The 23,778-nt window shown below is 43.9% G+C and overlaps 1 protein-coding gene across 1 annotated transcript; it reads left to right on the top strand.

The window, feature by feature from the left end:
* Window positions 1-1,087: 1,087 nt before the first annotated feature.
* LOC117775549 (protein FAM53B-like) lies at window positions 1,088-23,674 on the top strand. The gene is made up of 5 exons (XM_034608834.1): window positions 1,088-1,277; window positions 12,221-12,490; window positions 14,590-14,644; window positions 16,122-16,978; window positions 22,455-23,674. Exons 2-5 carry the CDS (start codon window positions 12,410-12,412, stop codon window positions 22,806-22,808), a joined length of 1,347 nt encoding a protein of 448 aa, XP_034464725.1. The 5' UTR covers window positions 1,088-1,277; window positions 12,221-12,409; the 3' UTR covers window positions 22,809-23,674.
* The last annotated feature ends 104 nt before the right edge of the window (window positions 23,675-23,778 follow it).

Here is a 23,778-nt window from a genome sequence, read left to right as displayed (position 1 = left end):
AGGAAATGAGGAAGTGACATTCAATAGTGGCAACTTGTTTGTTGCTAGTGTAAATCCAGCTTTTCCACTGACACAGAAGCAATTGAAAAAAACTTAAAAAATATATAAAATAGAGGCACTAAAATACAATGACTTGAGGTGTGTCCTAATAAGCTATGGAAATCATACAATTCAGCATTGGTTTGCAGTCAGTTGGTCACATGAAAAATGTAAGAAATTTACTTTTTAATATACTTACAAAATAGATGGATAATAGAATACAACAAAAAAAGTGGTGTGTTTTATTTACCTCGGGCATTAATCACATCTTGTATGATTTGGAGTCAGTGGGCGAGTCACCTAAGAAGTTTTGGGTAAAATATGAATATTCACATAAATATCAGAAGCACTGAAATCTAGTAAAGGGAGGTGTGTCCTGTTTATCCAGTGTAATAATAATATCTGATTTGATTCAGAGTCAGTAAGTCACATGACATGAAAGCTATTGAGGAAGATATTACTTTAAATATGAATATTCATGAACAATAGAGAACATACTAAAATACAATACAAGGGGTATGTCCTATTTGTCTAGGGTGGCAATAACATCTGATATGATTTGGAGTCAGTGGGTCACATGATGTGGAAGCTAGTAAAAACAAAGTTATATCCCATTCAAACTGGAATTTAATGAGGATGAATGTGGAATATTCAACTTTATAACAATAACTTCACCACAGTCTTTCCCTCAGACGAAGCTGCAGCTATTTGCACCATTAACATCAATAAAATGCATAACAATTATAATAAAATAAAAAAGGAGCACGAGTATCGTAAATGCCTGGAGGGAGGACCACGGCGGAACGTACCAACTCTGAAGGGGTGTGAAAGTCGGAACACAAAACTTCGCGCTGGGTGTAAATCACACACTGAGCTTTTGTTTGTTGTTTTACATCGATAGTTAAAACAGTGGGATTCAATTCGATTTAAAATTGGTGTTGTAGTTGGTGAGTCAACCTGCTTCTGGGTCAGTTTCCTCCCGGAGCGGAACCCCTGGCCCCGGCTGACGTGGTTCGCCCGGACGCGGATATGGTTACAATCGATGCAGGAGCAGAAAGTCAGTGAGCTCTCAGCTGCTCTCAGCTGCTCACAGTCCGGAGCTGGACACTCTGACAGAAGCCTCCGACATCTTTTACTTTGACTTTTATTTTTATTCCTTTTATCCCTTTTACAAATGGCCTCACCTGCTTTGTCCGTGGTGAAGATGACTTAACTTCGAGGGAGCCTCTGCTGGCCAGGTAGTAGCTCAGATCCTACTTCAGAGCTGTGTTCAGACATCATTCTCCTTCCTCCTCCTCCTCCTCCTCCTCCTGCTGCACTCATGTGGAGTTTACTTTGTCTGCTCGTGCTGCCTTTCCCCCCCTCTGTCCTTCCATCACTCCATTGATTGCATTGTACATGTCAACCTGCCTTTACACCAGATTAGGCTCAGCTTCATGTTGCACTCTTCGCAGAGGATTCTGTTAAATATAAACTCCAGCTTTGTGATTTGCAACCTGTCTTGGACCTGATCAGCTGTTTTGTGTGGAGTTAACATGTCTGAATATGAGAGGATTAAAGTGCTGCTCAGCCGTCAGACCAACCTGTTGCTGCACAGTTACACTATTGGTTCACCATAACCTGCTTTTAGAGGGGGGGTGCACACAAGCCTCAGTGTGGGCCAGCAAACTCCCCTCCATCTATCAGGCGTGCTAATAAAAGCTCACTACACACTACCTGTAGGTGGAGGAGGCAGAGTGGACACACAGCTCCACACCACAAGTCTCCGGGAGGGGGGGTCACTCTTGAAAATGAAGCAATAATAATCAATGAGTGAAGTTTAATATAAGTTCATGTGATGCTTATGAATTGTGCAAAGAGGTAAAACACGTGATTGTGTAAGTGTGGCAAGTGTTTGTCATTCTCTCCTCGCATAGAAAAACCACAACCTTCACTCAGGAGCAAAAATCTGTCTTTTAACTTGAAATAATGAAACAGTCTGACATCTGTTGCGATAATTATTGATCTTGTTGTGACTGATATTGTCACATCCAGTGCTTTTGAGGCCTGGTTGTGTGGATCTCTCCACAACCTCCACCTCTCATTTGTGACTTTATTTCCTCTTTTAAACGGTGATCAGCAATAAAAGTGTGTTTATGAGCATTTCTTTCTATCCCTGAAAAAGTCACGAGCCACGTTCGTTCTTCCTCAATTTCGTTTCTGTTGCCCAAGCAATACAGCCAAATAAGTCCGCACTCTTAAGAGTCCACTCAAAGTAACCTGCACTGTTATTGGTCACTGTCATGACAACGCCAGAGAGGATAACATGCACTGAATTTATGTTACGACGCAATAATGAAACTGAGCTTGCCCCCATTGATAAGAGCTGATAAGAGCATCTGTAATGTGAACTCATCACATCCAGGTATATAGAGAAGAGTCTGCACACCCAAAGCCTGAAAGTGTTTTATTGTCAAATGAAGAACGTCTATTCTCCTTTTATTTATATCTAGTCATTTGTGGGTGTATCAGTGGCTATGTGTCCCAATCAAAGGGGCAGGGTTCATTCTCATTCCTCAACTACTTTATGGCCCACTTGGTTCAAAATGAAAGCCAATTATGCTGAAAATGGAGCACAGAGGCCTATTTATCACTGTAGTTGCATGTCTTTTGGGGGTTATGGTTAGAAGGTAACTGTTGGTGCTTATGTTTTGCCCTTTCTACCATTGCACCGTAGTCGGTTGATCTTTGTGGACACCATAAACACAGTGCCACGGAGAACTGGTTTGGCACCAGGGCACCCTAATTGAAAATACCTGCAAATGTTTCGTGCTGCCACCGTAGCAGTGGCCGCCCTTGACTCGCAGGGGGAGGCTGGTTTGGTTAACTAAACAGGAAATGTCAGTAGTCGTCTGAAGAATCCTGCTGAGAAATCACTCTCACAAATGCAAAGTGTAGCTGCAGTCGGGAGGGGAAGCAGAGAGATTTCAGTACATGTCAGCTCGAGTGTCTAATTACAAAGGGGATGTTGATGAGGCTGCCTCACAAATACTGGTTAGGCTCAGAGGAAACCTGCTGTGAGCATTTTCAATCTGCCTCCCCAGTTTTGGGGAAGATTATGATGATGACTATATGCCTTGCTTTGATTTCCAAAATAAACCAGGGCTGGAATGTCACAGCTCGGTGTGAACAGGCATGTTTAACTATCAGATTCTATCATGTGAGCCTGCAAAATGTGCTGTTGACTGCTTGGGTTGATTTTGTAAACCAGTACCAAGTTTCTTTAGCTGTACCAAAACAAACTTTTGGTTTTGAAACTTTACTTGAGCTGAGCTTTCATTATGCATATTGTCTAATACTATCATAAAGAGCTTTAAATAAAGGTGATTTAAATCTGTAAATGACTGATTGCTTTACTGATAAAGGAAAAATCAATCATTGAATGGTAGTGTTTTAATACTGTGTTATGGAAATGTTTGGCCTTTAAAAGAGGTTTGACACTCAGCCCATGATCTGACTCCTCAGGAAGAAGCGAGCAACAGTTGCTAAAAATCCCTTTTTTCTTTTGTTTGGTAGTTTTCAGTGAAACACAACTTGATGCACTTGCACTGCAGTCGTACTTGACAACAGCCTTGGCATTGTTAGCCTGCTCCCACTTGTTTGGGACGTACCATAGACATAATTTACGGACGCTATCAAGGCGGGTGGGTTTTTAAAGGGGGATCACTCTGCGCTCCAGTGTGTGCTTAAGACGCGTACATTTGCAGCGTCTTTGTGTTGCAGGCGAAAGGCCCTATTAGAGCTCTATTCTGTCCGTGGGCAGCTGTGTGCCCCTGTGCGCTGAGCTGCTGGGCCATTCTCCGTCTGTGTGTACAACTCACGCTCAGACTGTGCACTGACGCACACACTGCCACTTTTCCTCCCTCTGTCAGCATCTGTGTTTTTCCCCACTGTGTGTTTCAGTCTAATTTTTTTTTCCTGTTGTTTGTCTTTCTCTTCCTCTAATACCGTGGCTCTCGTTCTCTCTCTCTCTGCTCCTCTGGCCCGAGGCGTTATGCAAAGCTATCAGAAAAGGGATTGTTAGCCATGCTACTCTCTATTCACTTCAGAAGCTTCCCTTTCTGCTGTGTGACCTGCAGTCACAACTGCTGCTGCTGCCTCAAACACACTCTCTCCACTCTGCTTCAGGGAGTTAAAAAACACTACCTTGGTTATTTCACAGCATATTGGCTTCAGTGCTCATATTCCTCATTTTGTATATTCCTTCCCCATTAACATGATAGATTTGTAAGTCTGGCGTCTTGACTCCCACAGAGCCAAAGACCTGAAGCTGAAAAGAAAAGAGGCTTTCTCACATACACCAGAGAAGCACTCCCCCAACCCCCCAAAACACAGGCACCAGGCTCTACTTAGAGATGAAAGGCATTCTGGGATGCAATGGGAATGCTCCCATCAACACGTCCCACTGTGTTTCTGTTGGGTGAGAGTTAGGAATCATCGGGAGTTTTTCGTGTTTGTTGGTTTTCGTAGCTTCTCGATTCTCAAATCAGTGATTCTGTAGCCTCGGGGTCTTTTATATCTCGGTCTGAAATATGAGACGCTTCATTTGCATAGATTTGTTATGCAGAGTGTGTTTGTCTGGTGGCAGAAAATGTTGTTGTAAAAGGTGTGTGTGTGTGTGTGTGTGTGTGTGTGTGTGTGTGTGTGTGTGTGTGTGTGTGTGTGTGTGTGTGTGTGTGTGTGTGTGTGTGTGTGTGTGTGTGTGTGTGTGTGTGTGTGTGTGTGTGTGTGTGTAAATATTCCAGATAATGTTTTGTGTTTTGCTGCCTTGTGTCATCTCAACACCTCAGTTATGAATGACAGTGGTTGGCACTCTTCCATTTATTTTATTTAGCAGTTGCTGTATAGTTTCCACTTAAGCTGTCAGCCATTGCGTAGCTCCTGTCTGAACAATGTGGTTGGGTCCACTCGTCTGGTGAACCAGCTACACCCCCTACCCCCTGTTGCGTCCCGTACAAAAAAGAGAAATGAAAGCATTTGGCACAGGCGGCCTAATTTCATGTATTTTTAGAACAGTTTTTACGGACCTTTCCCTCCAAGATATAGGACTTTTACAGTTAAACACAAAATATGTACCTCATACAAACCTGACGCTTAATGTACTAGATCCTACAAAACTGGTTCTTTGTGCAAGCCCAGGCTTAGAAAACGAACCAGTGTGTCCTGACCATCCTGCCTGCACAAAGTAGACCAATTAATATTATGAAATATGTTACAACTCCTGGCTGTTCTATGCTATATGCTAATTGGTACTGTAATCATGTTTTACATACACCTGCAGGTTATTTCAAATCTCAGACCAGACTGAACACCAGCAGGCGACACTATTAGCAACCAATTAGCTTCCTGGCTCAGTGGCCCAGGTAGAGATCTAATACAAGTTTTGCAAAAGAAATGTTTTTGGCAATTTTTAGTCTGTGTGTGTTAGTGAGCAAATTTCAACTTCCAGTCCAACTTAGACTGTGGTAAAAGTAAAAGATGGATCCTATGTCTGTTCTCCTTTTCCCCAGCATATGGTACAAATCATAACACAGCGGTGGTGTAACAGTTGAATCCCACAGTAGTTTGGTTTTCATGAGAAACTGTATGATGAGAAAATCACACATTCGGCCCACAATTAGATTATTTGATAAAGTTAAATTATTCCCACAAGTAAAACAGCTGTAAATGTGACATGTGGGGGTGGGGGGGGGGGCTCATAGTCACTCTTCCTGTTCAGCTCTGCAAATTGAGAACTCAAAAACTTGTCATTCTGCACTATTTTTAACCGTTTTTTCATTGCTAGCTCGTCAATGACACACCTTCAGCGGACTCGCAAATTTTGATTTGATGCGTGGCGCTGCTCTGCACCCTGCTACACACCACACAGCAGTCAGAGAGTCCATATGATGAGCGGAGCATGAATGAATGAATGAATGGACCAAAGGAATGCCGCTCATTCTTCCACCCGTACACGCACTCTCCCTCAACTCACCCATATGCAACTCCATAACTTGAGCTTGGTATTATGTAATGGCGTTAATGTCACTTCATTGGTTGATTGGTAGTGATAACTATATAGCATCACCTGCTTACACAGCGTAGGAGCGGCGTGGTCTCCCTCATTTAGCTGAGCAATCGCAAGGGATTGCTAGCAGCGCTGGGGGCTCCCATGTAATGCATCCCTGATGGATTAGGCCTCTGGTTAGTGTGCACAGAACAGAACAGGCACTCATGGATAATGGAAGAAACCACTAGCGGAAAGGCAAGGATTGATGGAGGGAGGGGGTTTAGTGTAATTAGAGGGGTACCTGATGTGTATGGAGAGCCTTGGCATGCGAGGGTCACTCCTGGGGGCAAGAGGCCCCATAGGTTCTTTTACTCAAACTGAAACACCTGATGCTACGCCTGTCAAGCTTCTCATGACTCTTGCTAACAACTGCAAGTCTGAGATGCAGGGGTGGTCACCTCGCTGCAGCTGGGTTATCTGGCCACGTTCAACAGCCCAGTTTCCTGTAAATATAATTTTATCAACAGTTGTCACTGTTATCCCATGTTTTGTGCTTGGTTGCTATGGCTACCTTTATTATTAGATTCTTGAAACGGTGTACTTCTTAGCAACTGTTTTATGTCAGAGAGAAACTGGACTCCAGAGATATCTGAAAAATCCTGCAACACTGATGCTTTAATGCATTAATGGTGAAGTACCTAAATGATGTTAACTTATATGTTCTACCTTAAATTACTCACTACTCTCTGGTAGTAAATATATAAATGCAGATATGTTAATTGAACCATATCGTAAAGCTATCACATAAGTAAACACAGTGGGGGTGAACCAATGACCCATTTACTTTACGATGCAGCTTTCTTACTGTAAATGTCAATGTAAAATGATGGTGTGATGTTTGTTCCACTAGTGTATAGGGTGTTCCCCTCTTTTGTATTTAAGCTGGGAGGGTCAATGAGGAGGTATATGTATTTGGTAATAAAATCTGTACGTCCCACACCCAGTTCAGCAGCAGCATGTGACCACAAGGGAAGCGGCACCCATACACTGCAAAGGGAAGTGCGCTCTCATATGGGTGTTATGCTCGAGTGTCTTCATACCAGCTAAGCAATGAGAGGAACTTCAGCCTAGACTGGACTGTCAGGCTGCCTCTTGAGAAAAGGCTCCAGAAGTTCTCTGAGTTATGATTCCTGCCTCTATATTCATTGCAGAGGTGTTGTTAAGGGTGACAGTTTGAAATAAAGTAAATGATCTTTTTAAGTTGCTCGCTTTAAGTGCGGCCTGTGTTTATGTAAAGGTTGATGGTCCCTGTTGTTAGAGAAACGTTTGGGGGAATCCGCAGGAGGAGGCCAGAACCTGACGACTGACAAAGACAATGACTGAATGAGCGCTTCATTGTTCATGCACTTCTGAAGATCTAGTGGTGGGATGGTGTGTTGTTTTTGGCCAGTGTTCCCCTGCCAGTGGGTACTAAGGTGATGGCCAGTGGATTCAGTGGTATGTCTTGACCTCCCTAGGACCATTTTTACGACCTCGGTCGCATTATATGAAAGAGAGGTGGCTGTCTGTTCACCCTGAATTAACAATCCACACCGCAGACGTTTACAAAAGAGTGGCTCTTACTTCTATTCACCACCTCCTGCGTGCGCAAAACGTTTCCTTTTGATGTTTTAACTTTTGTTTCTCATGGCTGTGTAAACTACTGATCTCAACGTCCAGCTTCGTGCACCATAAACTGTTAGGGCAATGCCAGACTGACCAGAAAAAAAATGACATTTAACAATTTCCACATAAGTATCTGAAGTTTCCACCTGTGTCACCTATGCAGTATTTTGTTTGTTTGCTCCTCCATCATGTCATTAGTATGAAATGAGTTGCTTTCTTTCAGCTGCAGCCACCGATCAAAGTCTTGACACCAGACGCGCTCTGCACAAGTATGCAGCAACCAGAGCCAATTGGTGATGGACACCAAACACCCCGTCACAGAGCTTTAGGGGGCCCCAAATAGGCTTCTATTCATCTGCCTGTACAAATCACAGTCTGGGCAAAGAGCCATATTATCTTAGCTGCCCTTTCTAGTGCCCTCCTGAGTCATTGGCTATTGTGAACCAAGAGCTGCTGTCTGCACCCCAGCGTACACAAATCTGACCAAAATTACCATTAGATTTTTAGTCCACTATGGGGGTCAGGTCTAGTTACACAAACCTACAATGATGTGTTAGCCCAAACAATAGCTCGCTTTCCTCTTGATGACGAAGCTTTCCTTCCGTTTTAGTGCTAATCAAGAGTTTTATGACTTATCGCACAATTACAGAGAACAGATTTGACATAACATTGCAAAAGCTATCGCTCCATCTTGTTTGGGAAGGCTCACTAGACATTTGCTTGGGATGGGCATTGTTACTTCCGCCAAGGGGGTTGTTTTCATCGATGTTTGTCTGTTAGTTGGCAGCATTACAAAAAAAACAACTGGACAGGTTTCCATGACAGTTGGCAGAAGTATGTGGTATGGATCAGGAACAAACCCATGAAAATTTTGGTGTGGATCCAGATCAGAAGGGGCAGATGCAGAAATTCTTTATCCCCCTCTTTAATATTGAGAGATAGGGCATTTTTTGGATGATTTCACCAATGAATGTAGATGAAAGAAATCAGGCATATTTTAGGGAGTGTATATATCGGTGTAATTTGGTGGGCCTTGGCCGGGGGTATGCACTCTACTGAGTGCTCTCCTAGTTGCAAGAAGAATGACGACTATTTTACTACTGCTCTGTACTTGCTGTGCTTTCATTGATGTGCACTGCTGATTTTCAAACTCGAAAACCACAGCAGCTCTCTTGAAAATGTCAAAGTTCATGTAACTGAATTAAGCTGAAGGCAGAAGCAGAGCATTCAGTCGCACTCAGACAATAAAGGTTTTTCATACAGCGAGATGTAGGTTAGGCAAGATTCACTTTAAGCAGTGCAAATCTTATCTGATCAGACGAGGCCCTGCACAAGTGCGCCACAGTTCTCTCTCCATTAAGCTCTGGTTTCCCCATCGTGAGGAGTCAGTTCATTAAGTAAGCACGGACCCAGGGCTGAATTCACACTCGCTCTGCCCTCTCCCATGACCCCACTTGCCAGTCACTACGCACACACAAGTGCAGGTTCGCATACACAGACATGCATGTACATAGACGCACCACATACACACTCTTGTTATCACTGTCGAGGTGCAGCTTAAGCCACGGCGGAACACGTCACACTTCCTAACTGAATCAGTCAAACGGCAAAAACTGTAACAACCTTTACACATGCAGTAACCGTCATGCTCCTCAACTCGCACACACACAGACACGCACACACACAAACCCTGTTACATCGCCGCACCCATTACTCAGTGTCAACCCTAATCAGGGAAGTAATCTGCAAAACTGATCAAGAAGAACATTCCCTTCTCCTCTGACTCCCACCACCAACACCAGTCCCTCTCGCCTGCGGAGGCCCAGTTGTGCTCCAATGACTCTCCGGGATAAATGGAGATAATGGGAGTCATATGCTAGCAGTTGGTTTGAGTCAGGCCTACATGAAACATTTATAGTCCTCATGTAGTCATGGGGCTGGAGAGAAGAGGAGAAGGCATACAGATGACATAGTGAAGTAACAAGACATGACTAGACTGGTTATAAAACTGCTTTATCAAATCTGTGAAACGACTCCCCTCCCCTTCCATCTTTGTTTTTATTTGCCCCCCCTTTTACTTTCCAAGATAACCCAGCGCACACTTGCATCCCTCTCTCTGAAGTGTGTTATATAAGTGCAACAACCCTTATTTAACAGGAAACCACATGTTAAACGAGCAGAGTAGCATAGTAGGCCTGGAAGATCCATTAGCCTCATGTGTTGCCCCACAGTGGAAAGCTGTCATTAGCCACCAGGCGACTGGGGGACATGAACCATGCTTATACTCTCTAATTCAATGTGTCAGTGTGTTTGGTGGTTGGCTAATGAAGGAGAGAGGCTCAGTTCCAAGGTCACTGCAGTTATTCCTACTTTACCCCTCGCAATAAGGGTAAAGACAGCATAACTGAACCTGCCCATCATTTACTGAGATCTTCCCCATGCATTAAGTAGAGGATCAGGACGGCTAAGCAGAGCAGGCATGACGGGGCAAGTTCGTCCCAAAAAAGAAAGAAGGCATATGGACCATCTGCCCTGCATATAACTCCCTTCAAGCACTCAGGAGTTAGTGTTTACTGCAGCAGCAACTGTCTGCGCTTTACCATCTGCGGGTGCAGGCAGTGGATGAGGCAACCGCAGCGCCATTCAGTATACAATATGTTCCCTTTTCTATTCATGTTTCCTCGCCACATCTGTAGTCATGTGATGTGAGTGGTGTCTTTTCCCGGATTAGCTAAACTTGGCTTTCTGTTACAGCACGTCTAGGTTCCCATTTACGCTGCGGATCATGTTCACATGCAAAATGTTCCATTATTTACAGGGGATACGGAAACAATTTTCCCGTACGGCAGCGTGTTTTGTTTACACAGACAGTAGCTTTATAGGCGTGCATATGAGATGTTGGGTTACTGTAAGTGTCAGGGTGATAAACGTCGAATGGAAAAACATCAATCAGCACTTCTCAACTGTAGTCACCGACTAGATTCAGACCAGAGACGTTTCAGGAAAATACAGGCCTATATATTTTCAATATGTGGAGTTTGTATATTTTTTCAATTCTTTTTAGAATAAAATAAATATATATTTGTTAAGAATTGTATCAGAGGGTAGATATAATGAGAAAGTTTGGGCTAAAATAGATATAGTATATGATGTTACTACTCTGATACAGGGTGTCACCACAACATATAAAGCTTTATTGTCATTGCACAAATTTGTACAACAAAACAAATATAGTAGGATAATAATAACTTGCCTTGTTTATTTCTGAAAGGCTGGGCTGCTTTCAGTCTGGACAACATGTTGCAAAACGTCACCTTAAATGTAACCGGTTTGCGTTTGATACCCTGAGCAACTACGGCAGCTGAGAAGGCCATTCTTGGCATTCTGGTGGAAGAAATCTCTGACATAGATGACATGGGTTTATACGTGCTTATTATATTAAATGACTTCATTATAAAGTACTTATGACGAATATGTCTTGTAACATATTAATTAAACTGATGGGAACATTAAGCATCACCTGCCGCATTTATAACAAACTTTAGAAACCATTGTGTGAACTCCCTTTTTAATATGGCAAAGTTTAGATACACATATCTGCTGATTGGGCAACACCTCCGACTCCTCTGAGCAAACTTTTCGTTCAACCAGGAAACCATAGCAAAGCGGTGCAAAACGATTCAAGATTGAAACTTCCCCTAAAAAAAAAAAAGTTGAGCACATTAACTAAAAGCTACGAAATTAAAACTGTATCTAAATTCACAGACTTCCTGGGTTTATTTTAAGATCCCCTCCAGACATGTTATAAGACATAAAAATGTCTGCTTGGAATAATTACGTGTGTCAGATGTTTTTTTTCATGAAGTAGTTCAGTTACCTTGTTATAAATAATTATTTTCCCACATTAAGGACTCATGAAACTGTGAGTATGCAAATCAGGTTCATTTAAACAGTATTACTCGTAGACTCAGTGGATTTCTACTTATTTCCACATCATACTTGAGTAAGTTACACACGGAATCATGATTGGCTTCCAAACTAGTTGCAATGTTACAAATATCCTGCTTGTATGTGCACGCCTTTCACTCTGATTTAAAGTGGCCACAGAGCAAATGAATGTCAAACTCAGTGAAACTCAAAACATTCAACTAAAGGTCGAATAAAAACACATTTTTCAGTAGAGGGGGCCCTTTAATTAAGTGGATTATATTATTTATATGCGTCATTCATCTGGTCTGGTTACAGTGTGGCACAGTAACTATGGTTTGCATGCATCTCTTCTCATTGGACTAGAACTGGATGATGGAAAGTCAAAGGGTTTGGATGAGCTTTGCACCGCTTTTTTGTCATCAGCAGATTAATGAAATATCATGTTTAAGTATATGAAATCTGTATCTTGGTGGAAAATGTCCTGCAAATGTACCATACAAGTTTTTGAGTGTGTGTATTCAAATGAATTTTCTTAAACCCAATCTCCTTTTAACACAGGGATCAGCTGAAGTGTCACTACGTCTGCCACTACGTCTTCAGCACTTGAGGTTTGCTCTGCAGATGGGAGGTCACCAACCAGTCGCCTGTTTCGCCCAAATGCACTATCTGCCCTCCACCCTCGTCTGAAATGGCTGCCCGCGGCCTTCTTCTTCACCCACACGGATTGGAGCAGAGCTGCGTGCTACCATGGTGATCATTTTGTCCAAAACACTGGAAAAGAAGAAGGGTGTCAATGATGTAAGGTCCAAGAGCATCGAGAGACGGCTGGTGAGAGAAACGTAACCTTTAGAGTCTCACACAAAACAATCCGGTTTGTTGTTGACTATTGTTACACTGATCAAGGATCTGCACAATGTCTCATATGATAGGCAGCAGTCGGTGAAATGAATAGGCCGGTGATTATATTACATCAGTGCATAACCACATGCTACAGATGCCACTGATCGCCATGTACATTCACTTGCACAATGCGAATAGCGGTGTCAGACCACAATCTGATAAGTCGTTATTGTGGCAGTGAAATAACAATTAAGATGTTAAGATTGACAAATTCAAGAAATAAAATTGTTTAGAGGAGTGGAAAAACACGCATCAAATGTAGATGAAGGGTAAAAGGGGCCACTGAATGGTTTGGGTATAAAAACACTGTGATTCATAAAGGGTGGTATGGCCCCCACAGTTTCCATTACTCAACCTGATTTCCCAGCCGAACACATTTGCAGAGAGAATATCTTATAGAAGAATGTTGTTCATCCCCCCCTTCAGAGACTTGTATCTCTGCCCCGGACCAACATGAAACAGATGCACCTTATATTTCCAAAAATGTCAAGGCTCCTCTAACACTTAATTTCACCCTTTGCCCTAAGTGTTACAACACGTAACTTTAAATGATCTGACAAGTCCCAGTTTAAGAATCTAGATAAAATAAGGAGGATTATTTACATGTTATTATTCACCACTCTACTCAGATAGCACAACAGAAGAGCTACGTAGATTATTATCTGGTTTGATTTTATCTTTTCACTCGTGCTTAAAGGCCTGAATCTGTTTTAGAAAATCTCATTTTCCTGTTGTGGTAATAACCCTCGAGGTGAGTCAGAGCAATGTGTTGTGGCATTTTCCTTTTGTACTTTGTGCAGACACCACCCTGTTGTAAGAATGAAACAGAGAAAGGATAGGTGTCTGATTTGAGAAAGGCGTGTGAGGACAAAACGGTTTCATACTCTGAATCACCTTTGTTCTTCATAAAACCGGTGTGGTGTGAAATTTATTAATAAGGCTCTCTACTGTGTACAATTATTTAATCCAGCAATCATGTGAAATCTTTCTCTACGTTTTGAGCCAATGAGTTTTGTGAGTCTGCCACAAGCTTCAAAGAACTATGTGGCAATAGTGAAGAAATGTGCTTAAAGGGAAAGTTCACCCAAAAACGAAACTTCACTCCTTTTCTACTCACCACCATGTCGATGGAGGGGTGGGTGAAGTGTTCGAGTCCACAAAACACTTTTGGAGTTTCAGGGGTAAACAACATTGCAGCCAAATCCAAGTAAATGGTGACCACTTCTTCAAACATAAAATGCTTCCGTACGGCTCCTGTGTTGTCATCCAAGTGTCCGTAAGCCCCGACATTCAAATTTGACTGAAAACGGCTTCATTTACTCCATATTTGTAGCCTAAATGTCCGCTGTTATTCGTACTTAGTGAAACACCTTTGACCTTTAACGAGATTGGAGCAAAATCAGAATCAAAAGTCCAACATCCACTCTCCTTTTTGCTCAGTTTTCTTCTCCACCACTCCTTAGGAAAATACCTATTGCTCTTTAGCTGCTTAATGCTCCACTATAGTTACCAGCTAGCATACAGCTAGCGCACACACTCTTAAACATACTGAAAAAAACTACTTTTCTGTGGGTTCATTGCTTTACGTTACACCCATGTTGTACATAGTCATTTGTTCAATTGTCAATGCAAAGATTAGTGCAGCTTCAGTTAGCATTTCAAAGTTGTAGCTATTGACATGGACTATTGGGTTGTGTTGGATAATTTGTAGCGTCAGGTAAAATATACCCATCATTATTGATTTATTCAAATCTTAATCTTAGTAATTATACACGAGCTGTAATATATATGTCAATTATAATAATTCAAAGTGTAATGTTTCCCACTGAGATGTAGTGAAGAGGATTTTCCTAGTAGGATAAATAGTGACTCACCTTTATACTACAAGAATTAAACTCCACCTCTGGTTAATTATTTTTCAGCTCTACCGGGGTAATAATAAACTTGCAGAATTTGGTATTGATCTACTCATTTATTGTCGGTTTACTTCGTATCTCCCTGACTGTCGACCCCTCTGTCCTCCACAGAGCGAGCTCCGCACCATGAGCAAAGGGACCACCCTCTTCTCCTGTGGATCTACGGGTGAGTTATCTCCATTAGTCTGTTTGCCCTTCCTGTTTTCCTATAAATAAAGTTTCCACCTGTCTCCCTCTTGCACTCACTTAAGGTCTGGACAGTGAACTGGCTGAGTTTTTGTTAGATTCGCACAAATGTAACAGGATAACAAATTGCCCCCGCCTCATCCTTCTGATAGATTGGACCACCAAGGTCAGCGGTCCTCACTCTAACAGACTCATTGTTTATCCCCTCTGTCACACTTGGCTTCAGTCACTTCTCCTTTTCTCCGTCTGTCACTCATCCCCCTCTCATGATCAGGGTGCACCTGCCTCCACACAACATTGCACACCGTTCTCATGGGAGTGAACAGTAATTGAATATGCTGTTGCCAATGTCAACAATTTCCCTTTGGCTCTGTTAGCGTTGCAGTAATTACCCCCTGTGTTAAAAGACACGCTACTGTAAATACTAGTCACTGTCGTCTGTCTTTCTTTTCGGGGGAGACGCGGTGACGTCAGCGGGACTTGCGTGGATTTCTTTTTCCACTCTCGATGTTGACATTAACATCGTCTTGCATGTCTTGTTGGTTCAACCAGCACTTTGTCTCTTGCTTTCAAAGGGTGGCCTTTTGAAGTTCATCCCTTTCTCCCTTTTGTCGAGTTGTTTTCCTAACATTCCAGTCCGGTCGTCACTGTAGCCCCCGTGCATTGTTTGTCTGCCCAAAACAATGATTTCCGTCCACCAGTCTGAGCGAGAGCGTGCCAGATTTAGAGACAGGCATCCCGAAAGGATGGGATTTGGACCGGCAAGGTTCCCTGTTTGCCAAAAAGCGTCAATAGATTCACAACTTCACCACTTGGCTGAGTAGCTCAGGCCACTATGGCACTTTACTGTAGGTGTATTATGTCCCGCGAGTGCGTGATAGACTCTCTAGTCTGGATGGTGAGACAGCTGGCACTAAGCACGGTGCTTTCCAAAGCTCATCCGTATGCTCTGTGATTCTTTTTTTCATCTTGTAGTCCATTTTGTTTAAGTTTTTCAACTTCCTGCACAGTAACAAATGAGGTAAACTGGTTTGAACCATGCAGCTTAAACCTGTCATTCCTCTTACAACAAATGACTGATGATAATCTTTTTAAAATGCTCCAAAGCTCATTTGTTGATTTTTGTGCATAGCAGAGTGTAACCACCCTAAATGACCTTAAGTGTATGTTTAGTTCCTCTGTAGTTAAATACCTCCTCACTGCAGTTAGCAGAAAATAATCTCCCTCTTTTTCCAAACAGCGTGTCCTTACAGCAACCGTTCCCTCTTTAAGCTTGTTTCCTGTTTGTTTGTTCCTTTTGTGTCAGTTAAGAACTTTATATTCCTCCCAGATATCACTGCCGTCCTTTAAGCTACACCACATTATGCTGTAATTACCGTAATGCAAGTGATTACAAAGAGAGAAAGGACTGCTATTGAGGTCAATGAGAGTGAGAATGTATGTTTTGAATGTTTCAGAGGCAGATAGGTGGCTGGACCTGGGGCGAAGCTGTGCCATCCAGCAGAGAGCTCCCTGCCAGGCTGGTGCCAGTCTGGAAAGCCTGTGGGATGTGATGCCTGAGCCGGGGAGCTGCCACTGGGCCAAGGAGCCCGGCAGCGCCACGGCAATCACCAGTCTGATAAGGGATCTCAGCATAGGCAACGGCATTTTGGCCATCCCCCACGGCCACACTACGTCCACCATCGCACACTACACCACTACAGCCACCAGCCAAGCTCCCGTGGCACCCCCGAGCAAACGCCAGTGTCGCTCCCTGTCGTTCTCTGATGAGTACAGTGGGTTCCGCTCATCCTGGAGGCCCCAGGGCTCCCGAGTGTGGACAGCGGTGGAGAAACGAAGGTGCCACAGTGGGGGAAGTGTTCGAGGAGGAGGGGGTTTCACCGGTGGTCATTTCCCCACCATTCAGCGTAGCTCCAGCTTCAGTTTGCCTTCAGATGGAGGCCTGGACTTGCCATTCTTTAACCAGCGACTGCCTCTGCACCCTCAGTTCACTGCCTCTCCAGTTTCCCCCACCTCCCCCTACTCGCATCATCACCACTCCAGCCATCACCACTTCCTCAGGCCCCTCTCCCTGTCCCACGAACAAATCAGCCTGCCAGAGCTTCAGAGGGAAGAGGCGTCGGAGGCTAGCTCTACAGACTCCACCCCAGAACTGGGGAGGCGAGCCGGCCAGAGAGCTGGGGGCACGGGGTTTCTATCTCGGAGCCGGTCCCAGCCGTGTGTGCTCAACGACAAAAAGATCGGTATGAAGCGCAGGAGACCAGAAGATGCCCAGGAGCAGCGGCCCTCTCTGGACCTGGCAAAGATGACTCAGGTTAGCTGGAAATGTTGAACACTGACAAGCTCACATACCCAAATTCATGTGAATGTGTCTTATTATAATTTGATTCATTTTACATAGTTTAGGATCATTTGTGTTCACTGATTAAACATAAATCAGCATAAGCTTATTTCTAATTAAGCTTTCCTGCTGCCAAATGGGCTCTATTACGTTTGGTTCAATCCTGGACCAAATGCATTTACCACACAGACAAATACCTTTTTGTTCTAGGACCAAGTTCAAGAGCTCCTCAAAAGCAACTGAGCCTTTCTCTCCTTGAGTCTGATCAGGGGCTGGATTGAATCAAGCTGATTTAGGTTTCTGGGTTGTTGGTCCGAGGCTTCAGGGCTGAGTGATCTCAGGCCTCCCTGCTTCCAGCTCAGGGAGTGGCGCTTACTAAACAAGCATTCCTCATGTTCGGTCACGCTGCCTAGCGCCACACTCAAGCAAGCCGGGCTCCACTTGGTCATCTCATTTACTCCGCTAGGTAAACAGTCTATCCAAAGGTTCGACCCCCCTCACCTTTCATTTGCAACTCCTATGCTGCATTTCCATCTTTCACTCACTGTGCCACTTCATCTCTCTCTCGTGCCTCCTGTCTTCTGCAGTCAGAGCAACCAAAGGTGATTAATCCTGGGGATATTTGGATGCACAGATTGCTTTCCCCACAACAAGAGTTTGTTTGTTCTTACTTGAGGTCAGAGGAAGCAGAGGAACAGCCAGAGAGTATAAATGAACACCGGACAAACCCAACCCAAGAATAGAACCGTAAAAGTATTTTAATGACACGTACTGTTTTTTTGTGTTTGGCAGTGATCTGATGTTTATACGGAGCCCAGAAAAATCTTTATTTGATTCTTGTATCACATCCTGTTTCATTATTTATTTGAATGCTGTTGAGCAGCCACTAATACCGATACCTCCCTGCTTCCCTGCACTTATATCTTCACATCATTCATATGATATGCTAAATCATTCCTTCAACAAACCCCCTGCTCAGGAAATATTGTCCTTTTCGTTTGACTCGTATTAGAAATAACCATCGACGCATCCCTCGTCCCTCCCTTCCTTTTCACAAAGATTTGTGAGCCTTTCACCCTCAGGACCCAGCCAGGGTTGGATCAACAAGGCTTTGGTAATGGAGCCTAGCGAGCATGTTTCCTCTGGTCATGCCAGCTGCTAAGAGGGGAAAATCAAGCACGATGATCACACACATATACACACACATGGAGTAAGTTTTATGTTACCTCTGGGTGCACCAGAGCTTTAAGGCAGGAGCACACGTCAGCAGATGATTGTGAAATTAGTGTCAGTTCTCAGGGACTGATCAGCAGATCCATCGTTTCACGTGTCGTTTTTTTTCTCAGTTTTTGTTTCCTGTACATGATTGCATGCACTCTCTTGCATGACATACGCAGCTAATACGCTTTAATTTTTAACACATTAACGCTCATGCTTCTCCTTCTCTTCCCTCATAACTCTTGATAACTTGATGTTGGTCTATGCGTCTGTAACCAGTGCAGGTAAAATGCTGCATCTTGTGCACTCAGGATTCTACTCAAGCACGGTCGTACTATGTCACAATAAATAAAATGACCCCAAACTCCCATTGCAGGGTCACATAGTTGACTTAGGTTAACGAGTTGGTTTGTCTCAGTGAGAGCCGAGGGAAAGGGAAAGCTCGTAGCTGGCAAACAATCTGGAAAAGGAAGTGATGATGTGGAAACAAGGGGGTGGTTATAATTTGTGTCGGTTCTAGTGAGGACTGAAGATGAGCGTTACCTTGAGGGATGAGAATCGATACGATGATACCTCCTCTTTAGGGAAGTTGATTCTTTTTGTGGAAGGATTGTGTGATCATGTTTCTGGCATTTGACGCTGAAGCTGTCTTAGGGCAGCTTTGATCTTCTTTAAGCAGTAGGTCCCTCCCAAGAAGTGGGTGAGTCTCATCACAATTCTCTAGAAAGGCATCCAACTCGGCCCTGCCTTGGGGTGTCAATTAGGAGTTATTACACCCTCTCACACCTTTAATGCTTCCTCCATTTTATGTGTGCATGGATGAGTAACACAGTCTTAAGTCCAGGGAAAGAGAAACGAGAGTAGTTGGTGAATATGCATCAGGGCAAACTTTATAATTACCCTGCGTCAAATGTTTATTTTCTTAATTTGCAGGACAATAAATGCAGTTGTGTTGCGTGTGCTGGAGGCTCCGGTGGTGAAGGACTATGAGGGTTCACTCGTAACAAGACCCCAGTGTGTGTGTATGTCAGTGGAACATGGTGTTATTTGGCCCCTGGATTCCTTTGACCACACCAATGAAGGAGGGTGTGAATTCTGTGCATGCATGTCATGCTAATCAGGCTATAACTCGACTACCGCAGGGATTTACGTGCAGTACCCCACAAAATTCCTCGAATATGCTCCCTGTCAGCCATGTATTTCAATTCACTGCACACTACACTGCTTCCCCCCCCCTCACCCTCTTTCCTTTTCCCTCTACAAAACAATGAAGGGAGTCTGTGACGAGCTGTCACACTGGGAACGTTATCTCTTGATTCTCGGTCGCCCACGGATTGATTGTTGACACCGCTCGCATTTTGCTATAGAGGAAACGGCCCGTGTGCGGCCCACCTGGTCAGTTTCATTCAAGCGTGAGTTGTCTTCGTGACAAGTTCACTTGGATCAATTTATATTTTGAAGAAAGAATTACAGGCTTAGCTGTGTTAGCAGAAGAGGTGGTAAAAGGCCGCGTGTTGAGTGAGTGCTTAAAATCGTGAGTGTGTGCGCCTGTGAATTCAGGACGAAAATGGCAGGGCAAAAGAAAAGGGCTGTTATTTGTGCAGGAACACTGGCAAACAAACTCCTCACTCCTCTCTATTAATATCGTCTCGCTGCCCCAACTTCTCGCTGTGCCGCTCATCCCCTCCTTTCCCTCCATCTCACTCCATTCCTGGCATGGCAGACATGGTGATCATAGCTGAGCGTCGAGCCCCGCGGGCTTGTGGGAACACCTAGGTGGGCGTCTCGAGGTGTGGCGCTCGCCATGTACATAAAGACATGCTTCGACTTGTCCCAAATGTCGGTCACACTTATTACCTGTGATCTGTTCTACGTTGTCATGCTGCATTTATCTCTTTTTTTTCAACTTGCGTCAAGGCATTTTTGCTCGTATCGGCCATGCATTGTTTCTATGGATCAGTGAATTCCAGAGAAATGACACAAACAAACCCACCCACAGGCGTCTACACACAGATAACTGAGGTGTGCAACTATGTCGTCTGGTTGTCAAGTCTTTGCCTGCACCTCTGGCCTCTCTTTTGTTTTGTTACAGCTGTTAGCTGTTGAGGCTCCTCAGAGCAGTTTGCACTAGACTATTTTGAATCTACATAAATCTATAGAAAAGAACCTGCATGACTCTTATAGTGTTTTTTTGTTAACACTTCTCTCTTTATACTGAATGTGTTTCTGGTCCCGTGCACAGTGGGACTTTTGCCGTAACAGTTAGCAGGATGTTGTTTATCGGTCGCCCTAATTATCAGGAGGACATTTGGAGAACCTCTTGGCTTGTGCCTCTCTCAGAGCAGCTGCCTTTTCGATCCCATCTTGTAGATAACATAATCACAGGATGAGTTCTGGTTGTGTTGCTTGTGGTTGGTAATAATGGATGATTATTGGCCACAATATCAGTCATGTGCAAAAGTGTTTTTCTATGATTTTGATGAATAATTCCTAAACAATAGAAATCATGGTCTTGCTACGCCCCCAAAACACATGAACGCCCACTTCCTGCTAGAATACGACTTTTCCCTGACTCGCTTGCTAACTTCTGGCTGTCGTCTCTGCTTCAGCTTCGGCTTTTGCAACATGAAGAGGATTTCAATATATCTGATAAGTAGTGTTAAAGAAACAACTTATCAACCCTACTTCACTCAGTAAAGAGATAAGGCTGAGAAAGAAGCTGACAGGGCCTGTAAAAACCTTTGATGGTGCACCAGCCCACTGGATTTGTCCCCCTTTGCCTGGTAGCCATTACAAATCTGACTAAAAGTCTAAGTTTATTGTGAGTCCCTCAACTTTTTTTGGAAGTGCAGTATTACATCACTGAAGTGCTTCTTAAAAGCTCCTGATTTTAAAGTGTTTTAAATGATCAGATCAAGAAAACCCAACTCTTGGTTATGTGAGACATGACAGCACAAGGAGTCTGTGCGTGTTTGTGTGTGTGTGGTACAAGTGGATGTATACCATCTGGTTGGGGGTACGCTCAAGTGAAAGAAAGGAAAAAGCACACAGGCAGAGCTGGGTACACAGCAGAAATCTTACCCTGCTCCCCCCAACCTACCACCACACCCATCCAAATCCCAGTCAGCCTGAGTAGATTTTATAGAAAGCATATTGTGGAGTAACCGCCTCTGCCCCCTCCCCTCCTCTTTTCCTCTCGTCTCCTCTGCTGTGATAATTAGTAGTGGGGTAATACAGGGGTATAATAGAGAAAGAGAGGCCTCAGAAATCCCCCTTTTCCACTCCTGTGGGGTAACTGCAGCTGAGGCCTCCCCCTCCTCACACGATCACCTCGAGCGTTGTGCGGATGAAGTACCTGTGTTTGAGCAGCTAACATGAAAAGTAAATCCAGCGACGAGTGAGCGAACCCCTTCACTCAGACAAAAAAGAAAATTCGGAGACTCGAGAACCGGGAGACTCCCACCTCATTGTAACAGGAAAAGCAATGTCCTCACACATGCTAGGGAACATTAGAGTTGTCCGTCATGTAAGCCCAGGCTCTATAGTGGAAACCTCATCTCTATTCACCTCCATGCCTCCAACATCTGCTGCTGGGGCACTCCAGAGATCATTAACCCCTTCGCTGCGCTGCATGGCTGCTCGTCTTTGTTGCGGAGAGGAATTCAGGGCATGAATGCGAAACAGGAGACAACTTATTAGTGAATTAAAGCTCTTTTAAGGTCAAACTGTGAATGTGAAAACCCAACCACGTGTGCAGAATTACAATTTATCTTGACAAACTGTGAATAACAATGACTTTAACAAGAAATGTCCTGCTTGGCTACACAGGGCTGTGTTTTCAGGCCTGGTGTGTTTGTGTCACAGCGGCTTCCACCATGATAAATAGGCCTCAGGCTCAGTTGGAAACAAGATACCGTTGTGGTTTGCAACTCATCCCAGCGTTTTGTGTGTTTTTCCCAAACAACCCAGAAGGTTTTATTTTCTGTGTTTGTTCTTCGATGGCTTGTGTGTGTTTACATGTTCACGTGCCATATATAGTAGGCCAGCTTTTGGCAGCCCGAAATGAAACCCTATCTCAAACTGACATTCTGGGAAAACCTGAGCTTGAACCCCCCCCACCACACACCACCCATCTCCCAGACAAACCCTCCTGCTTTTATAGCCAGAAAGTGAACACGGGCTAAATCCAACATTTGACCCTTTTTTTTTTCTCTGTGTCTCCTCTGTGCAGAATCTCCAGACTTTTCAGAGCTTGAGTTGCCCCGGGTTCTCAGCCGCCAACGGCCGCCAGTCCAGCCTCCCACTTCCCACCACTGAGACCTCCAGCCAGCCAGATTCAGACTTCATCACTGCGTGCGTACCAGGGCTGGAGTCCCCCCAGGAAGTGGCTGGAGATGACGAAGAGGAGGATTCATCCTACGAGGAGCTGGACAGTGATTCGGCCTGCAGCGTGGACTCGCGGCCCGGCTCTCCTGACGGTGTTGTGGCCGACAAACGCACCCTCTGGAAGGGTGATCGCATGACGCAGAGGGACATTTTCCAGCTTGGGGGAGAGCTGGATCTTGACCAGATTGAAAGAAACTGAACACTTTACAGGAGGTTTTAAAAGACTGTGTGTATGGACTGTTGCAGGAAATACACGATGTACCAAAAGATGGCTCTTAAGACGTGTTTGTGAGAAATGAAGTGGAGGAGGGTTTTTTTTTAAAGGGAAAGATGACAGAAAGTCTAGAAAAGTGATAAAGATGACAAAGGAATAAGTACGTGGCTTCTTGATGACACATTTGCCTTGAACATTCTTACTGTTTGAATCCAAAAAACAGTGACTGTTAGATTTTTTTTGTTGTTGAGGGGAATTCAGCTTAACTCAGGAGTGGGAAAGTGAGGGTTAGTCTTAAGAAAACTTCCTAGCCCCTCCTGTCATTTCAACCTGATGACCTTTCCACAGTCAGCTAACCGTAGCTTTGTAGTACTGTAGCAGTTGCTGGGCTCCTCGGTATTTAGCTCGAGTTTGTTTTTTTGGAGAAAGTGGGAGTGTCAAGGTATGAAAAACAGCGTCTAAGAAGCGTCTTCTCACAGACTTGCCCTTGACCTTCCTCTTTGTCTTTTGTGCACACATGAAAATCTGTTTTTCTTTCGCTGAATGTAGCCTCGGTAAGCTTTATGAGGAGTTGACAGACAGAAATTAACAGTGCCTTCTTTCGGATGCTCGCTCTCCCGGTTGTGTCTTCAAGAAACTGGCCTCAATCGAAGCCACCATTTCTGATTTTGTAGTTTCTTAATATGCAAATTGTATATTTGAATTAAACACTGAATCTCAAGTTTTCAGTCCTAATATCAGTGTATATTTTTCTAAGTAAGTGTTTTTTATGAGCTGTTTGTGAAGGAGCAAGAATACAAGGACTTTCTTCTGACAGAATGGACATGAAATAAATGTACAACCTGCACTCGGACGTCTGGTTTGATTTGTGATCATTAATGAAAGTTACGTGCTTTGCGCTCAGAGTTGACGGAGTTGACTTTCTGCAGATCAAAAGTCTGAATGAGCTTTGAAA

Source organism: Hippoglossus hippoglossus, chromosome 15 (genome assembly GCF_009819705.1).
Source record: "Hippoglossus hippoglossus isolate fHipHip1 chromosome 15, fHipHip1.pri, whole genome shotgun sequence".
Classification (NCBI taxonomy): domain Eukaryota; kingdom Metazoa; phylum Chordata; class Actinopteri; order Pleuronectiformes; family Pleuronectidae; genus Hippoglossus; species Hippoglossus hippoglossus.
Note: the sequence above shows the minus strand (reverse complement) of the source record. Positions and strands in the feature narration are given on the sequence as shown.

Bases quoted from the DNA above. Each gene is read 5' to 3' on its own strand.
- LOC117775549 (XM_034608834.1), top strand. From the start codon at position 12,410: ATGGTGATCATTTTGTCCAAAACACTGGAAAAGAAGAAGGGTGTCAAT. The intron at 12,491-14,589 runs GTGAGAGAAACG...TGTCCTCCACAG, and splicing joins AGAGCATCGAGAGACGGCTG to AGCGAGCTCCGCACCATGAG. The intron at 14,645-16,121 runs GTGAGTTATCTC...TGAATGTTTCAG, and splicing joins CTTCTCCTGTGGATCTACGG to AGGCAGATAGGTGGCTGGAC.